Source organism: Xiphophorus hellerii, chromosome 23 (assembly GCF_003331165.1).
Source record: "Xiphophorus hellerii strain 12219 chromosome 23, Xiphophorus_hellerii-4.1, whole genome shotgun sequence".
NCBI classification, from domain to species: domain Eukaryota; kingdom Metazoa; phylum Chordata; class Actinopteri; order Cyprinodontiformes; family Poeciliidae; genus Xiphophorus; species Xiphophorus hellerii.
Window position 1 is genome coordinate 2,603,847 of NC_045694.1, and position 18,903 is coordinate 2,622,749.

Sequence of the window (18,903 nt, forward strand, 5' to 3'; positions counted from 1 at the left end):
CTGCATTTGACCTGACAAACAAACCTGGCACTATATTGCAGCTACACTGCAAACAGTCAGACAGCAGCAATCTGAGTAAGAGTGCAGGAGTAGTTCACTGGATTTGTGTTTTATTGCTACCAAATGTAAAACATAGTTGAAAACTGTGGTATCTATTAAGACCCATCCCAAGGAGCAATCAGTACCAACACTCAGGTCATCTCATTTACTGCCCAAACCTGTTCTGGACTGTAGCTATGTGTGTATGTAAACAGCATGAGGCTGTTCGCACATACTTAATGTTTGCTGATGCGTTCTAAAATTAGACCGCTTAATGATGGAGCGTGATAACCATGAAATGCCTCTGCAGCATCAGATGTACTAAGTGGTTTGGTTTTACACATGATGGGTCCTACAGATCATCACAGGAAGGAAGAGAGGAAAGGAAGGTGAAAAGCGTTCAGCATTGTGAGCTCAGACACGCTGGTCATCAAGCACTGCAGATTCAGTATTTATAAAAACATTTAGGTAAAAAGGGGGAGAATGAGATGTAAAATAAACTTTTTTGAGCTGTAGTCTCCAGCTGAGCTCTCGCCCCAGAGATTCTCTCCTCAACCCCTTCAGACTAGCGGCAGCAGCAATTAGCAAACACCTGATGGAACTAATTCTTGCTGGTAACAAACCAACTTTCCATGTTGAAGTTCTGACCTCATGTGGTGTTTCAGTTGTTCTTCCAACTTAGATCTGGAAAATTTCAACTTCCAAGTGTAGAGCACAGCATGATCCTCATAAATGTAGTTGTTAGGAAAATATAACAACTTGAGTGTTGCAATGAACAGTTTCTATAATTACCATGATCTGTCGTAATTTTGTTGTTTGTATGATAACCTCTGCTGAGGTTACCATACAAACTTCTTCTCAGTCCAACGCTCCTAGGAGCAGCTGTAAATGGCATAATGGAAAGACACCGGTGTGATGACAAGCTGAAGGTGGTGTGTTGAAAGAGTAGAAGCTTCCTAAAGAGACAAAGGTGAAATTTCAAGGGTACAAATTGCAGTCATTTCTTTTAACATATGTTTGATATATGCACCATTTTTGTAACAACTGAAAGCAATAAGGTTACTTGATTGTGCTATAAAATGGCACAATCATCAAATTTTTGATGAGGGAAAAACATTATAACATGATGTAAAGTTGAAAAAAGAAGATTTACATAAACTCCCCCTCCTTTTTAAAAATAAAAGTTTGCTGATGTGTCAGATTGTTGAAAGGGAATACTTTTAAATTTTTTGCACTTAGATTAACTTGGGATAGGTTGGGATATTTCAGAAAGAATGTGAAGAATGCACTGAGTTAAATACTGCTTTATCAACAGTATGCAGCAAGCAGTCTGTGACAAATTAACACAGAGTGTGCAACTAATTCAACAGAGTGTAGAAGATGTTCATAAATCGTACCCTGTTTTTAACTGTATTCCTTATCTAGCTTTTGAATAAATGTTATTTTCATCTGAATGCAAATTTCACCATAAAAGCATTCTTCAGAAATTTGTTTTTGGCTTCAACTCCATGTTACTCCAACACAAGGTCACTGAGTTACAGCACAAAACCCTTGAAAAAAATCTCTCTACTAGAACATTTTTTCATTTTAAGTTGACCATCTCAAATTCTGGCAGCTAAAAGATCCCAAGTGATTATGAAGCTACTAAGCTCTGCATAAAGGCGCACTGGATGAGTTTCTTAAAGCCCTAAGATGGTTGTACTGTTTAAACAGTGGAAGCAAGATTTGTCAAGATCCTGTTTTAGAGGAAGCAAGATCTGTTGCAGCAAGAAAGATAATTATTCTAGTCATCAATTAAGGATCATTAAAAATCCCTGCCTTCTCTCTGAGCTCATATTTCAGATTTTATCATTTTTGTTTATATTCTACAGTACATATGATTAATCATTGGAGGACAGCACATTTTCCTGTTCTGTCTGAGCTTGTCCTGTCATCATTTGGAAAATTGCAACTAGGTGAAGATTACAATAAATAGAGAATCACTGTTCATTGCAACCCTGAGGCCGATTTATTTTCCAAACAACAAAATTTATGAGGCTCAGGTTGTGCTCTGCACTTGGAAGTTGGAATTTCCCAGATCCAAGTTGGAAAAACAACTGAAACTCCTCCTGAGGTCGGAATTTCAACATGGAAAGCTGGAGGTTTCTTACCAGCAACAATTTCAAACTCCACAATGGTGATATGCATCTAACATGATGAAAGCTGCTAAAGTGAACAGTTTTATGTAGACTTCTGGGTTTACATCTCATTACACCAGTACTGTCCTTCATGTATTTGTAAAAATGCTTCCCTCGCGTTTGAATGCATATTTGCTTATGGTAGCTAGTTTGGTCACTGATCACCATAATCAGATGCAACAAGTACTCTAATGACTGAAATAATCAGTCAGTGGAACTTGTAATTTTTTTATATACCAAAATTAAAAGTTATTTACTTAAAGCAAGCTTCTATAGTTTGCTCTTTTTTTATTTGCACCAGAAACTAGACTGAAAATACTTGGCAAGATTGTGTGTTTTTGCAGTGTGGTCAAAGTGGAAGACATGGGCATACCTTGTAAGAAAAGTGACTATTTAAGAACTTAATTTTTCCTGATCCTGCTGCTGCTTTTAGTAAAACCATTTAACAAGCGACATTTTTAAAAAGCTATGAATTGGAAGTTATTTGTAATATTTCAGAAAGTGAAGCACAGAAAACACCAGCACACTGCTTTCAAAGAAAATAAATGGTCAAAGCTTGAGATGTCCTAATCCAATCCGTCTCTATCATGATATTTTTAAACTGTGATTCTGTCATTTTCACACCAGGCATGACACATTGATGTGTTTCATTATGTATTCATGTATCATTTTCAATTTGTATTTTACAATTACAGCAGATTTTCATGCACAGATGGCAAAACATCAAACTATTTTGAACATTAATTTAGAAATTGTGAAATGTGGGCTCTCTGTTCAGGACTGAAAGAAAGAGGCAGCAGAAGCTCCCTGCCTGTTGCACATCACAACACTTTTACATGAAACTTTTGTGCATACATAATTAACTATCACCACACTGAAATGTGACACTAACCTAATTTTAACATGTCATATCAAATTTTGAGAGCAGAAATGCTGGAATTAGCCTAGCCAAACGCACCGCACAGTAACACCAGGACTAAGACCTGAGTTAGTTGAAAACAATAGCTCTATATAATTTTAGTACGAGGCAGAGTATAAACAAAGTTTATGTTCTGTGTCTTACTAAAATTAGAGAGCATTGTTTCTGTCAGCCAATGCACCTTCCTGGTTCTGATTATGGGTCATCCAACCACGATTCATAACAGCATAGTTTTGTTTGCATGTTGTTCTGCCAACTTTTAGCAACATACATAAATTAAGAACTTTAAACTGTTTTCTTATTGGAGACCAGAGTATTTCCATTTGATGTTTATCTTCAGACAACCATTACTGGCTAAAGCCAGGCCTAACCACACACAGCTTGACAAACATTAATTTACTATGGCACAGGAAAGTTTGTGTGGACCTTTTTCTGACAGTACAAGTTAAACATTTTTTTTGAAAACTCCTGACTTTGGGACAGCTGGAGTGCGGGCTCCCTGAAATGACAAACAGCAGGCACGCATTGGCATGCTTTGCTTGCCAAATACAGCATTGCATGTTCAAATAGTGCTGACAGGGAAAACTTAGACACTTTTATACATGGTCTTCCAGTGAGGTTTCATGAAAAAAATACACACATCAACAGAGCTGTCTGCATTCGGTAGTCTCTGAAAATTGCTGGCAGTAGTATAAAGATTTACTAAAAGGATTTTCATTTGCACTCAGATTAACTTTTATAGGATAATTATTATGTTTGGGATATCCATGAAAGTAAAAGTAGAAAGAATAATCTTCATAAGCCGGAATATGTTATTTTTTCTGGATGTTTTTGTGTTTGACCCGTCTTTGGGTATGTGGTTTTTATCTGACAACCATTCTAAGTGGTCTCGCTGTTGCCCTTTTCGCCTTCCAATGATTTCATTGAACATTGAAACCATTCATGTTCCTGGATGGCTTTAATTTAAAGGAAGTTTTCCCACTGATATAAACCCAACACAGCGATGAACTGCATAGTGCTTCATTCATTCAAGCATCAAAGTGGAGACTATTCTAAGCTTTTCCATTATGCTGAAGAAGCATCTGACCTGTGTTAAATAATGAATGGAGACATGCATTTTTATTTCACTAGTTTAAGAGTCATATCGTAATTTAAAAGTTAGGCACAATGGAGGAAACCCTTAAAATGCCATCGAGGAAATCTGAATGCCAGCTGGCTTCACTTCCAGAAGCTGGCAGAAGGGGTTTGACTCTACATAAATCACTATGTCTGCTCTGGACAGGACAAATTTTGTAATAGTTGGCTAAGAAAGAAACAATAACATTATTTTGTATGCATCAACTGGGCAGCTTATGTTGAAGTGATGAATAAGTGTGTTCATTTATAAGAGAGAATTAGTTTCTTTTGATCTAGAAAATCATGGCTGAGTTGGAGGATCTCCAAAACTGCAACTTGGATGTTTCTGGTCTGCAGTCATGTGAAAATGAACAGAGTTCACCAGACATGGATAACCGTGTTATCCATGATAAGGTTTATTGATGATGGACAGGAGAGAAATTCAATGGTGTCAGAATGAAGAGAATCAGTTTGTTGGGTAAGGGCTGCAAAGCTGCAGTCCAGTCAGCACACCCTACTGCCATTAGTGCCAAAGCTATGTAGGTGAGCATCAAAGCTGCACTGCAGAGCAGAGGATGGAGGAAAGCTGGTCTTATAAATCCTGTTTTATTTTGCATCACATTAATGGAGAGGCGCATGTGCCAGGTTACCTCAGAAGCACATGGCAGCCTGATGCAGTATAGAAAAAAGATCAAATACTTTGATTTCTTCCATATGGATTTTACTTTGACATGTACAACCTTTCAAAGCATTATCGCAGGTATTCCCTCTTCAGTATATATAAAAATGCCATATATATCAAACATAGCTTAAAAAAAATTTAACTTTCCAATTCAATGCCTTGAAATTGAGCCAGTGTCTCTTTAAGAAGCTCCTGTTCTTTTCGACATTCCGCCTTCAGCATGTCATCGCAACAACGTTTCGCCATTAAGCCGTTTATAAATGTTCTTATCAATTTTGGAATAAGAAGTAGTTCATATGCTAAGCTTCACAGTTCCACCAGATTTTTGCCATTTGCAGCTGTCACTAGTCTGGGGGAACTGAGTGGGGGAGTTGAGAGAGAGAGATGGAAATTGTGAGTGTGAGGTTCTCTGTAAAGAGGAAGGTCAACTTGGAGTTTGCAACTCAGAGGAGATGGATTATAATGATTCCTCAAACATGCATAAAAGGATCAAAGCAACACTCCAGGTATGTTTGTGATGGAGGAATAAAAACTTAGATTTTACATTATACCCTACCGTTTAAGTGGGCTGTTCATGTCAATGAATGACTGATTGTTCCTGTTTGTTAAAAAAATACCCACTGAAAATATCTTACTTGTTTATATCCTAGCATGTAAAGCACCTCTGCTCTGAAAGTATGCATACGTGGGACAGTGCACATGTTCCCCATAGGCTTGTGACCCCCTTAACCTTTGTCCTCCTCCCTAATCTCATAATCTTTAGAGGAACAGCAGTCCCTGTGATCACTGGCTGGTCCAGTGGGGTGCATACATTCCTCTGATGGTTCAGGGTGTACCGTATCAGAATATCACAGGTAATCCTTATCTCCTACAAATATCTCCTGCTAGATTCTTCTGATGAGATCTGGGCCTGTGCTGATGGCAGAGTGAGGCAGGGATGAAAACAAACCTTCCACAGTAAACACAAGAGAAACCACTTAACTCAGAGAGGTGATATGAGGAGGCGCCCTCTGAGATGACCTGTCTGATTGGGAAGCTGAGATGCATTCTCTGCTGGATGTGCAGTCTTGACAACTGGAGTCTCAGCCAGCAAATCATAGCTTACGGTAATGTTAGAGGGCACAGTGAACTCTACAGCATTAAAAAAGCCATCATAGCTTAATAGCACAAGTTCAAACAGGCCAGGAAGTAATAAACAGAAGTCAGGGTGAAGTGTAGCTTTATAAAAACTCTATTTGTAAAGATTGAAAGCATTGATTTACCTCAGGACAGCATTTTAATGATCAAAATATAAATGTCTATCATTTTCCTTGTTTAATATAAAATAAATTTTATAGAAACACTAAAAGTAGATTCCCTTTAACTGGCTATAGAAAATAAATAATGTATCTCCTGAGGCTTTAATAAAGGGCCAAAGTTGTATTTTTTACAACTGTAGGGAAATGTACCCACAGAAATTATGGTTTAACAGAGCAATCCTTTCCAGTTCTTAAGGGAATCCTTGAATAATTAGCTTTTAAATAAAGTCATAGAACAACATGTTACTATTACTAACCTGTCTTTGGTGATAAATGTAGGTATATTTGCTGTGATTTGATCAAACTGGTGGCTGGGTGTCTGAAAGCTAGTGAGTAAACATTACACTTATGTTTTTCAGACTCATCTAAAAAACACCACTTTCCATGTCCCTGCTGAGGAAGAGCTATCCCACAGCATGATGCTGCTACTACCATATTTCACAGAGGAGATGGTGTGTCCAGGGCAGAGATGTTCCCAAATCATTTCCCAATCAAGTCTCAAGTCTTTTGCTCTGATTCAAAGTCAAGTGTCAATTCTCTAATGACTGAAAAAACATCCAGGTCACTTCTAACCCTGGATTAGGTCCTTCTAATCCAGGTTCAAAATCCAAACCTGTCCCTTTTGTCCTTAGGACTTAATTACATGAGACAACTAACTTTTATTCTTTTTATATGCATTCACAGCAATATGTTTATTACTTCACATTTAATTTACTATCCAAATATATGTTTGACTGTTTTATATTATTTTCAAAATTGTTCAGATATAACATCTGCCAATTTGAAAATAGAAATAGACATTTGAAATAGATTAAAATAGGTTTATGTTCAACTTCTTAATGAATCAAAAAAGTCTGTTTTTCTATGTCATAACTAATTTAGCAGCTGTTTTCTAACTACTTGTCTATATTTAATAATCTAGCTTGGAACATTTTCTTCTCCTCACTCTAAGCTGTAAAAGTTTTAATATCCGGGACCATTAAAACCTTCAGTTTTTCAAAGTTTTTTTTAAACTCAGTTTGCTTAGCTTACTTTTCAAAAACCTTTTAAAATATTGGTTTGGACATTTTGGTAATTTTATTAAAGGGACAGAATCTTTTATTCACAAAAGCATGAAATCCAGGAAGTGAAATGATATGTTGACCTGGCCAGACGACTTTTAACCCTATTTCAGTTTGCAAACTGTACACAGCTGAGCTGCTCTTCTAAATGAGATATCTCTACTGTAGTTTTTAATCTGTAAGCATTAGGCATGCAGGTAACGCACAGAAATGTCAAGTGCAATATTAAATTCCCAGGGAGGGAGGAAGATAAATGTTAATTCATGAGGACGAGATGAAATATTTAGACTGCAGTGTTGGAACCCTTTTCTTTCTTGAGTTTTGTCAAAATCATTTACTGTGACTGATGGATATCTACACAGCACTCGCTCACAGCTGGAGAAGTTCCCATCTGATATCTTATGGAGTCATCAGCAGCCACTTGCCAAGTTTAATACGACTGGGGACAGTAACTCTCAAAGCAACTACTACTAAACATGCCAGACAGGTTTGGCTCTCTCCCCACAATCCAATCAATATCACATAGTGTGTCAAAGCGTCAGAAATCAAGTGGGGCAGCACAGTGAGCATTCAGACACCGGTGAAAGGTCACAGGCTGCTTGACCATCGTCTCCTCTCTCATCTTTGCTGTGCTTCCCTCCTCAGTTGTCCTGATTAAACCTGGAAGTCCCATTGAGAGGCTCTGATTTCCCAGCCCTGACTGTTACTGTAGTGAAGTCACTGTTGCATGTCCTCCTCCCGGCTGATAAATGGATTTTGACACATCTACTGGAACTTACAACAAATACGTCTTCTTCTTCATCCTACACATAATGTCATGAAAACCTCTAATACTACATTGTTGATTTCACTCGTTTGATTTTTAGTGAAAGTAAGATTATTTTTAACCCTTTAGAATGTAGCCACAGGAAAATATTTGGTTCAAAAGTTTTGAAATTGTGGAGCACACGACCTGCTCACAGATTAGAAGCACTCTGTAGTCAAAAGAAGAAAAAACTTAACTTACCAATAATGATTAATTTATTATGTCATTTGGTGAATTCTGAACTAGATGAATAAGGAGAGTGTAATGCCTGATTCCCACATTTCTCACCCCACCGAACATCTAATTCCTGCCCTGGTGATGGGGTCTGTTAATGATCTCAGTAAAACAGTACAATTTTACACATTACTGGTTATTAATTGTTTACTATATTAACTCTACAACTGCAGATGCTAATGACTTCTTAAAATTACTTAATTGTTTTTTTGTTCCAGCAACATGGCATGATTGATTGCTTCATGCTGCTTTCAGCTTTTAGACATGCGCACTACACCGTAGAAAGTTTTAAGAGGATATCTTTAATCAAAGGTCATAACTGTCAGTCATACAATGGCATGATGAGAGCTTAAGAACTTTTGATTAAGGTCTGAAAGATACCACTGTCTGCAGCCAGTGCTGCACACTCCCAACTCCCCAAACAACAAAGAACTCGGTTGTCAGAAATCCCATGATGACAAAAATACACGCTTCCAGCTAGAGATAAACTTGCCCTTAACATGAGATGAACATAAAACATAAGAAAACATCATTTCTGAATTAATGCGCTTGATCCCAGTCAGTTCAGTAGGTAAGTAAATTACATGGCCTGGAGCAATTTCTGTTGGATGAATGGAGCCTTTTTATCCTCACAAGGAAAACTTTTCCCCAGGGAGGCAGAATTTCAGGAGGGTTTCCCCTCTTATGTATACATACAAGGGTAAACTTTAAAGGTAAGAGGTAATTTGCAACTTCTCAACCTGAGTAATGCTGTTTGAACTAACTGAAATGCAACCTTTCACACAATTTCACATGCACTTTTAGGAGTGACTTAAAGCCAAGTAAGAAGGAATCTTTTGCTATGTCCGTGTGAGAAAGTTACAAGGCAATGTGCACTTTAATAACTTTAAGAAAGACAAGCTTACCGTTTGGCTCCTTTATACTTGAAAGTTGTAATTTGCTGACATCACTGGATTCGGCTTCTGTGCCATATTGTTGGAGAAGCGATGCAAGAAGGAATATTAATAAAAGGATCATTTGGATGAGTGGTAGTTGGCGATCACAAAGCTGGACTCTGGTCTGGATCACCACAAACATGCGGGACACAAGTGTAGTTTTGGGCACATCTGGAGAGTACAAGCAATGAGTAAAATCCACATAATCTTAATCATAAATTCTTCCTCATAACACGAGAAAACATGTAACTGATGAATGAGAATCTTCTCCAAGGCGTTCAAACTTGTTTCTGCTGCGCAGTGCGGGTGCGCACCTGTTGGCTCTGAGGAAAGTCGAATATTTGTGCTGAAGAAAGTTTAAGCAATTAAAATCCCAGCAACATGGTTTGAAAATCGCCTTTATGCACGCGTATCATCTATGGCACAGGGCGATCAAAAATACACAGATGCATTTCGGCTCAATTGCGCGCTCATGGTGCATTCCACACTTCGTCATATAAATCCCGTCAGATCTTTACGCATAAGAACCAAAGCTCTCACACAGAGAGAGACTGCGAGGGAGTCCAGCAACCTGATACAGTCCGAGCAGAGAAAGCTATCCGGAACTCCGAGACGAGATCTGTTGTCTGGCGCAGTCAAGAGTCATAACTTGTAGACTGAGATAAAATATCGCTGCGCTGACGGGGTTGGGTTTTTGGAGACTGGCAACTGACGGCACAACAGGTGCTGCGCATAAAGCACAACTTTCCAGCCAAGGGAACTCCCCTGGATGTTAACCATTACGTTGCTGTCTGGGTCTATGATGTCCTTTGCCGTCCCATTCTGTCCTCCAATGGCTTTCTTCCACTGTTTTCAGGGTTCAGGGTTCAAAAAGAGAAAAAAAAAAAACACGTCAGCTTGGCTCGCAAGACGAAGACGGGATCAAGTAATAGCTTTGCAGAAGCCTCTAAAGAAAGAAATGACACGTGGTCCAATTAGTTAAGAACAGTAGAATTACATAAATTAACCAAAAACTACTAAATAAAAAAAGTATAAAACTAAGATAACGAATGGTTTGTTTTTGGTTTCTCCCTCTGTGTGAGAGAAATATGCTTTGTTGTTGTTGTTGTTGTTGTTGTTGTAGTAATAGTAGGAACAACCATTATTTGCTAAGTTTCAATTTAATCCACTTCATTAGGATTTATGATATCTGTAATCTTGAACATTTGATTGGAATAATATGAATATATTTATATTTATGATATATATATTTATATTTATGATAACTTTGCATCATATCGCAAAGATACTCATAGGAGTATGCTTTATACTTCCTCACTGAGGAAACTGTTATATCCACAAAAGCACATTTAAAAAAATATTTTTAACAAGCTACTTTAACTTCTCAGTACAGTGAATTGAAGTCAAAAAATGTCCAATTGGACACTAAATTCTTTTATCATTCATGTTTCTGAGGAAGGAAATGTTAAAGGGCTTCCCAATTTGTTATATCAAAGCAGAGTTGCTGCTTGGAACAATACTCCCTCCTGTTCCCAATTTCCTTTTCTCTCCAGCACGGTGCACTGCCTCATCAACTGTGTTTCATGTGGTTCCTCCCACCCCACTGTTGGCTAAACCCACCAGTATCCCCACGCTGTAGGTTAAATCTGCTGCAGCACAGACACAACAATCAAAGGAGTTCTGGAGACATATTGAACCTATTGAGTTAGACGCATGATGCAATGCTGCAGCAATTTACCCCCAGTCTCGCATAGCTCAGAACTACACAGCACTACCACCTCAAAGAGAGCAAAGAGCAGCCTTCTATGTGGCACCAAGGTTTAAGGGAGAGTCTTTTGTGCTTTTAATCTAAGTGAACTGCTTAAAGAAAAAAGCATGGCACATTGATGCAGTCATTTCATAATTGTATTGCCCCTGTGGAGGGGGGCAAATGGAGGTCTTCATGTGTTTTCTGCAAGGGCCAAGGCCCTTTTGTGTAAAGGAGAGTATCACATTCCAGCTCTGCAAGGGCCTGCAGCAGATGTCAGCACTTCACTTTGTGGAATCCCTCTCTTTTACACACACACACGCACCCCCGCACATACACACATTTATGTGCACAGTCTTTCACCCCACGAGGTTCTGTCTCCAAAAGTTGAGTATTTTGTCTCTTTTTCCACATTTGATCATCACTTCCAGGGTGGTCTTGCAAAATGCACAGGCTTTGATACCAATAAATAAAATAAACAGAGGAAATTAGGGACAAGGTAAACCATTTGGATCACAGCTTATGGGCAGAGACATGTCGACTGCCCATAAGCAGTCTATCACCATGTGTGTGTAATAGAGAAGTCAGTTATCACCTCTCATATGAATATCGCTGGGTTTGCTTGATTACTTTGGATCCAATAATTTCTTATTAAATACTAGATCAAATATTACAGAAAATGGAAGTTTAGTTCCAAGAGTAGTAAAATAATTACTAAAGCGGTTAGTGTTTATTCCAAAATAGTTATGCTCAGGGGGGCAAAACTTTTGAGATTACTAACATCTCTAGATTTTGTTCAGATAAAAGTTTTATTCCCATCCTTATATCATAAAAGTCAACAAAGAGGGGCATATAATAATAATAGTTGGTCATGTAGCCACTTTATTATATCAGTGAATCTCTGATGAACTCTCTTGCTTATGAATGAACCTTAGAAAACATGCCCCACTTTGCTATCAATTGCCCCAAGCTGCACTTGGCTTTGAAACCAGAGCCCCCTGGTGGTGCCCCTTGGGGCTACAGACAAGCACTGGCCCATTCAGTATATGAACTTCTTCCAGTTCTTGGTTTTTCTATTGTTGGTAAGGAAATGTCAAGTGTTGTTTTAGACTAAATACTCTAATTTATTGTAATAAAATAATCCTATTTTCTAATATGCTTCTCTTGTTTAAGGTTAGGGGAGCTGTCATTTAAGCATATTTGATTTAATTCTTTGCAAAACACTCAGTACAAATTCAGATTATGCAAGTTATTTTGAACTTTTTGAATTGTTTTGTTTCGTTTTTATTAAAGAGTCAAATTAAGGCTTTAAGTCAATGGATTAATAACTAGTTATTGTTTTTTAGTGTTACATGTAGAGCATAGGTGTCAAACTCCAGTCCTCGAGGGCCGCTGTCCTGCAGTTTTTAGATGTGCCACAGGTACAAAACAGTGGAATGAAATGACTTAATTACCTCCTCCTTGTGTAGATCAGTTCTCCAGAGCCTTAATGACCTAATTATTCTATTCAGGTGTGGTGCAGCAGAGGCTCATCTAAAAGTTGCAGGACACCGGCCCTCGAGGACCGGAGTTTGACACCCCTGATGTAGAGGCTCTTCCAATCAAATAAAGAACAATTCAAATTAATCTGCTTGTATTTGAAAACTAGAGCTGGCCAATATGCTTTACAAACAGATTAAACAACTAGAATTAACCTGTACTAATAAAACTGTAAAACAACACTAATAAAAGAAATACAAGCACACATTTAGACAAAAACCTCACTCAAGTTTGAAAGCTACAGAATAGAAACAAGCCTTTAAGTGGGATTTAAATATGTGACAGAGGGTCGATTTGACGTGCCGGTCCATTTCATGCCTGTAAAACAAGACATTTGAATCAGTTCTAAAATAGACAGGAAGCTAGTGCAGGGAAAGTAAAACAGGAGCGATACGATCACATTTACGTGTGGCTGTCAGAAGTCATTAGGCAACATTTTTAACCAGCTGCAGATGAGAGAGCGAGGAATGGCTCCTACAAAAGTAATCTGTACTGCTGCAATAATCGAGTCTGAAGATGAAGGCTTATATCACTCAAACTCTGGGAACAAAAGAGGTCTCGACCTTCACGAAAGGCCTAAACTTAAAAAAAAACAAAAAAACTCTGATGACTGCTTGTGTTGGTTTTTCTAAAGACCATGAAAGATTACACCAAATGGTTTTCTGAAGGTGTCAAAAGGTCAAAGATCAGTACTGTAGACAAAAGAATATTAGCTGATGTTAGATTTTTTATTTTTCCGTCACTTGGTTTCAGAAAGTTAAGTCCCATCCATTATTTAATGTCATCCAAACAGCCCAGTAAGGAATTAGATGGTTCTGCATATTTCTACGGGGTCAGATGGATTTGAGTCATAACATTGGCAGAACATCTGAACTTGTCTGAGATGGAAATGAAGGGATTTGATAATCCAATAGATGTACAAAACATCCACTCACTTTACCACTGATTTGATCACATCTCTTTCAAATTATGAATATATTGCTGTTTTACAAATTAGTTTTTCCCCGCCTCCTTTAGAACAACTTGCCAGATTTGGTTTCGATAAATATTTTCATTTGGATCAGATGGTTTGATATTTTCATCTAATTTATTTATGAAGTTTCTGCACTGATTTACAAGTTTTGCTCCAGATATCCAAAGAGCTCAAAGTCACTTGGTGGTTCTGACAAAGTGAACCGTCTCTTCTGAGCCACATCTTTTGCTGTTGTTTGCTCAATGTTCTGATTCAAATTCTGATGAATTTCCAGGAGGTCAAAATATGAAATCAGACTTATACTTAAATGCTTTAGTAGGACATTTAGACACTTTATATGAAGTCACTAAGAAAAGATTGAACCAAAGTACAACCAACAGAACCAACAGAAACAGCCAATAAAAGAAAAGAAACTAAGGAACACAGAAATGAACAAAACCTAGAACAACCCAAGATCTTGACATCTGGAAACATTGTTTTAAAATAAGACGATGTGATAGAGTAATTTTATTTTGAAAAGTTAAATTATTCATTTTTGTCATTTAATTTTTTATCCTGCTTTTAATGCATTTTACCTCTGTCAGTAATACAGTTCACCTAAAGCATTATCCATGTATATTGATGTCCTAATATTCACAATTCAGTTAAAAAGAATTTAAACTGAAGTGAGAAAATAAAATAAAAAAATTACCAAATCATTCTTGGCTGAATGTTGAAGTCTCCTGTTTACACTTGTTAGATTTTAGGACTGTCATTCTTATTTTCTATCCTCAATTTTTCTATAAAGTAAAAACTTGTCCCCACAAAGTAACCTCCAGATTTCTGGCTCTGTGCCTCTAATGTCATTTTAGTTAGTGTTGTACTCATGAGGAGACATAAGCTGATGGGGAAGACCCAGCTTCCATTTAAAAAAAATCTGCTTATTTAATGTTTGAAAGGTCAGATGCACTGCTCTGCCAAATTTAATTATTCCGAGAACCTGCACTCTGCAAATGAGAAATCTTATAATCAGGATGCCTGTACATAACAGATTGGAAGTGAAGGAATGTGCTATATTTGTGTGTGTATTTTTTTTTAACAAGATCATAATTAGCCAAGCATTATTTGAGCATGTATTCTATGAGTTTGGGGTTACTTACAGGACACATGAAACCTTCAGGGCAAATGGACAGCTACGTATAACCCATTTATAGGGCACTCAGAAATATGTTCAATTTCAAAATTTCTACCTCAAACTGTAATTGGAGGGTTCAAATGATGTTGGTAAGCAAAGATCTCACTACCGGGGCCGATGGTTCAGGACAATCTTATCTTTACCGCTTTAAGTTGATCAGAGATCCTAAGAACGTCTACCTTCACAAAAACTGAGTGGGTTTGAATCAAAGGATTAGTAAATGTAAAGGCACTTAATCCCCACAGTAAACTAATGTTGTGAGCCTGCTTTTCTTCCAAAGACCATCTGGACCTTGTCAGAAGAATTGCATCAACTTTTTGAATTTCTAGAAGAGTTGAGATAAATCTGACACTTTCAGAAAATCATAAAAGAGACCTCAGAACTCTGTAACATAGAAAGATTGTGCAAAGAGCAATGATCAAAGCTCCAGCTCTCTGTATGCTTCAGAAGTGCAAGATGCGGCAGGAGAAGATAAAATGCTGTTCAGTCGGCAAAAGGCATCATTCTTTTGGGCCAGATTCTGGTACAGGGAGAAATTATAGACAGCAAAAGAGGTTAATGCAAAATGATTTATCAAAAAAGTGAATATGCAGTGATGACGACAGGTGGGTTCTTGGGACAAAGTTCCAGCAGGACACTAGTAAGCCCTCTCCATATCCCCAACAATATGATTTGGAGCCTGTTCTGGTCCCCAAAATAACATCTTGCCTCAAAAAAAGAAGTTCAAAAGCGTAAACAGTAGTTTAAAACGGGCACTGCAGAACAGCAGCTTTTTCTGTGCCATTTCCACTACTGCTTAGTTAACACACCGTTTGAAGTAGTTACCTTTTCTGTTTTATGACATAAGTCTCTCTATTATGTGCAGTAAGAGTGAGTTGAAAGGTCTGTGGATTGCTGATCAAGAGGAAGATATGTAAAAACATATCTTCAAAACATTGTTACTACGTTCTCCTGCCACATTGTGCAACACCCACCGGTGACGCATCCTGGGTTCCCCAAAATGGTCACAACAGGCGTTGGTCTTTAACAAGGCCCTGAACCAAACCAGCTCAAGGATTAGAGTTTTCTTGGAGGAAAAGGTCTATGGGAGAAGCGGTAAATGATCAGTTTTTGGTTTGGACATTATAATAACTATTATTATAACTACTATTATAATTATTCAATAATTAGGAATGGCAGAAGTTCCAGGAGGAGGCAAGTGAACCCACAGACCTGAGGTTGGCAGGTGTTTGATCATTGATGGTCCAGTGATGGGTTGTTTCCTCTGTCCTGGTTGGAGCTGATGAGTAATAATAAGGCACTTGAGTATCACGGTGGAACAGGTGAGGAACCAAGGGAGCAGCTGTCTGGGGAAAGATTAAGGTAGGAGATCTTCACACAGATGCTAGGACTTAGCAAGCAGCTTGTTAGAGTCCTGAACTCTAACAAGCTACATAAACAGAGGAATACACTTTCTATCAGTGGAGACAAGAAAGGCTCAAGTCAGGACTGCAGGGATCCTGGAACCGAAAAATTAGAGGCCCAATTACAACTCTGGTGAGCAAAACAACCTGGCAGCTGGTTCTTCTTCTACTTCTTCTTCTTCTTCTTCTATAACCAATTGTTATTGTAACTATTTATTGTGGGGTTTTTTTCAGTATCCTTGACCTGATTATGTAATGTATTGTTGAATTATTGTATAATAAATGTTTTGTTAAAAATAAAAAAAAAAATCTTCTTCTTCTTCGTCTTCTTCTTCTTCTTCTTCTTGTTTTATGGCGGTTGGCAAACAACTTGTAGGTGCATTACCGCCACCTTCCAGACTGGAGTATGAACCAGATGCAAACCCACTATAATCTTCCCATAATTCCTGTCCTCCTAAGAAAACTAAAAATGCTGCTGAACACTACATCCTCAGACGATTTTTGCAGCAAATTTCTAATATCTAATTTATTTTTGTTTCTATTTAACTCTCTGACTAACACCTCTCTTTCCTGATTACATTTATTACATTCTAGAAAAATATGCTGTATTGTTTCTGACTCTCCACAATATCTACACATACCTGTACTATGTTTGTTAATTATTTTTAGAGTACTATTTAACCCCGTATGCCCAAACCTTAATCTGGATAAACATCCTCTTCTTTTTTATTCCTATTACCTTTCCTACATTCTCCAACTTTTTTGTGAATGCTATAAAAAAAATCTTGCATTGTCTTCTCTATCCCATTGCTCCTGCCATTTCTTTTTAATATACGATTTACTTATACTTTTGACCTCATTTTTGCTTATTTTGACATTAAGCTCAACATTATTGGCAGCTGGTTCAGGGAGCCAACTCCTCTTTAAGCACCTGCTGATGAACCTTAATGAGCTGCAGCTGTGGACTTGCACCTGCGGTCACACCCTGGAGAGAAGAATGAGAGAAACAACAAACAGCTCTCAGGATGTGACTAAAGACAGTTGTGCAAAGTGTTAATCCAGGGTACCAATAACTGCACAACAAGGTATCTTCTTATACACTATTATTAACACATTCAAACACATTCGTTTTCACATCAAGACAACCTGTAAGCAAATTATAAACAATAACCAATTTAAAATTGTTTTACAGATTCCAACAGACTCTCTGCTTTTTGATGTAACTTCTCCTGTAAGTTGAGCTTCTTTATTTTCCAACTCCTGTGATAAATGTTAAAGTTTTATCCACTAAGCCTCTCTGGGTTTAGTCAAAGATCCACACCTCACTTCTAAAATAAAAACAGACACAGTACCAAGAAGTTCATAGACAATTAGACATGCGTCTGATGACACCAGTGTCTCCAGAAGTGAAGTAGTAGCACAGGGGGGATTTGCATGCCAGATATTATTAGATCAAATTAGACTGCATCAATCCAGCCTGACACATTCCTGGATCTGCACCCTCTTGTGCAGCACACCCAGCTTTAAGAGCCAGATTTTTCTTTTTTAACCAACACAAACTCTTTGAGTTCAACTAATTGTAACAAAACCATGGCTTGGCTTAATTATCCATATGCATGTGGATTTGATCAACTTATTTATGTAAATAAAGCCAGAAGATGTGGGACCATGAGAATCACTGTGAATTAAAATTGTGGGTTAAATTATTTCTGTTTTGGTTTCCAAAATGTTTCATTTTCACTGACGAGGTAAAAGGTCAGACTTGTATGTTTCTTCTCATAATTGAAAAATAACACAAAGCCTTCTGGGTAATAAAACACATTTTCTAGGTAGAAAAGTTATGACTGCAAATAATATCCAGCAAATTTTTGTGTTGATGAAAAGGGTTTAAAAGGATTTGAAACAGATGAAAATCTTTCAGAAAATTATAATCAATCTTCATCAAATAAGTTTTATTTATGAAGACTGACTCAGATTTCTTCACTTCATCCAACACTTTACTATAAAACATTTTCTTGGTTGTGAGTCAAATTAGTCCAAAGTGAACATTTATAAATGGTGCATGTGATTTAAATTAAATGGCATTGTGTTGGAAAATAAATTTATATTTGTGAAAATATTTTAGAGTCACACTGTGGGAAGATCATCCACAAAACAAACTTTTGAAAGATTGATGTTATAAGTAGCAAACCCTGTCCACACTGTGTTGCCCTCAGCTTCCTGCTTGTTCTGCATTTGGGTCCTCAGTTCTACTTGGAGACAAATCTACCAATCACTGCAAACATAAAATTCTCTTTAAGACTTGAATTCAATTATTTATTTGAAATGTTCTTAATGTGATGTAGTATAATTGTAAAATATATTTTGTGAAAAAATCAAGCACCAGAATTCTTCTGTTCCTCTATTTCACCATAAAAATGATAATAAAATCAAAGCTTATTTCTACATTCAATTGCTTAATTTCAGTCATATAAAAATGAATAATAACACACGGGATATCTTGTACATACTTTTTCAAGTTCATACTGATAACTGATAATAAATATCAACACCCACACACGTGGAGGAATATGATGACAATGATCTAAAGATGCTTTTCTGTTTTATTCCCAGGAGTTTCAGTGAGCTGAGAGATCTCTTTAGATGTTTCCACAGATATAAAACTCTGCTCAGGACAGAATGCTCTTCAGTTTGAACAAATATTAATTTTATATCGGATAAAAGTGTTGTGCAGTATATGATTAATGAAATGACTTTATACACAATATCTTTTCACTGACGGAATGTAAAAATCAGTAGTA

At 37.3% G+C, this 18,903-nt stretch overlaps 1 protein-coding gene across 1 annotated transcript in view; it reads right to left on the reverse strand.

The window, feature by feature from the left end:
• The window catches only part of pdgfc (platelet derived growth factor c), a 51,224-nt gene extending 41,129 nt beyond the window's left edge, over window positions 1-10,095 (reverse strand). Inside the window, exons 1-2 of the mRNA XM_032555340.1 lie at window positions 9,581-10,095; window positions 9,237-9,437 (exon numbers count right to left, since the gene is read on the reverse strand). Coding sequence (XP_032411231.1) covers window positions 9,237-9,408 — 172 coding nt within the window. The 5' untranslated portion in view covers window positions 9,409-9,437; window positions 9,581-10,095. The remainder of the gene's footprint in view (window positions 1-9,236; window positions 9,438-9,580) is intronic.
• Between the last annotated feature and the right edge of the window lie 8,808 nt (window positions 10,096-18,903).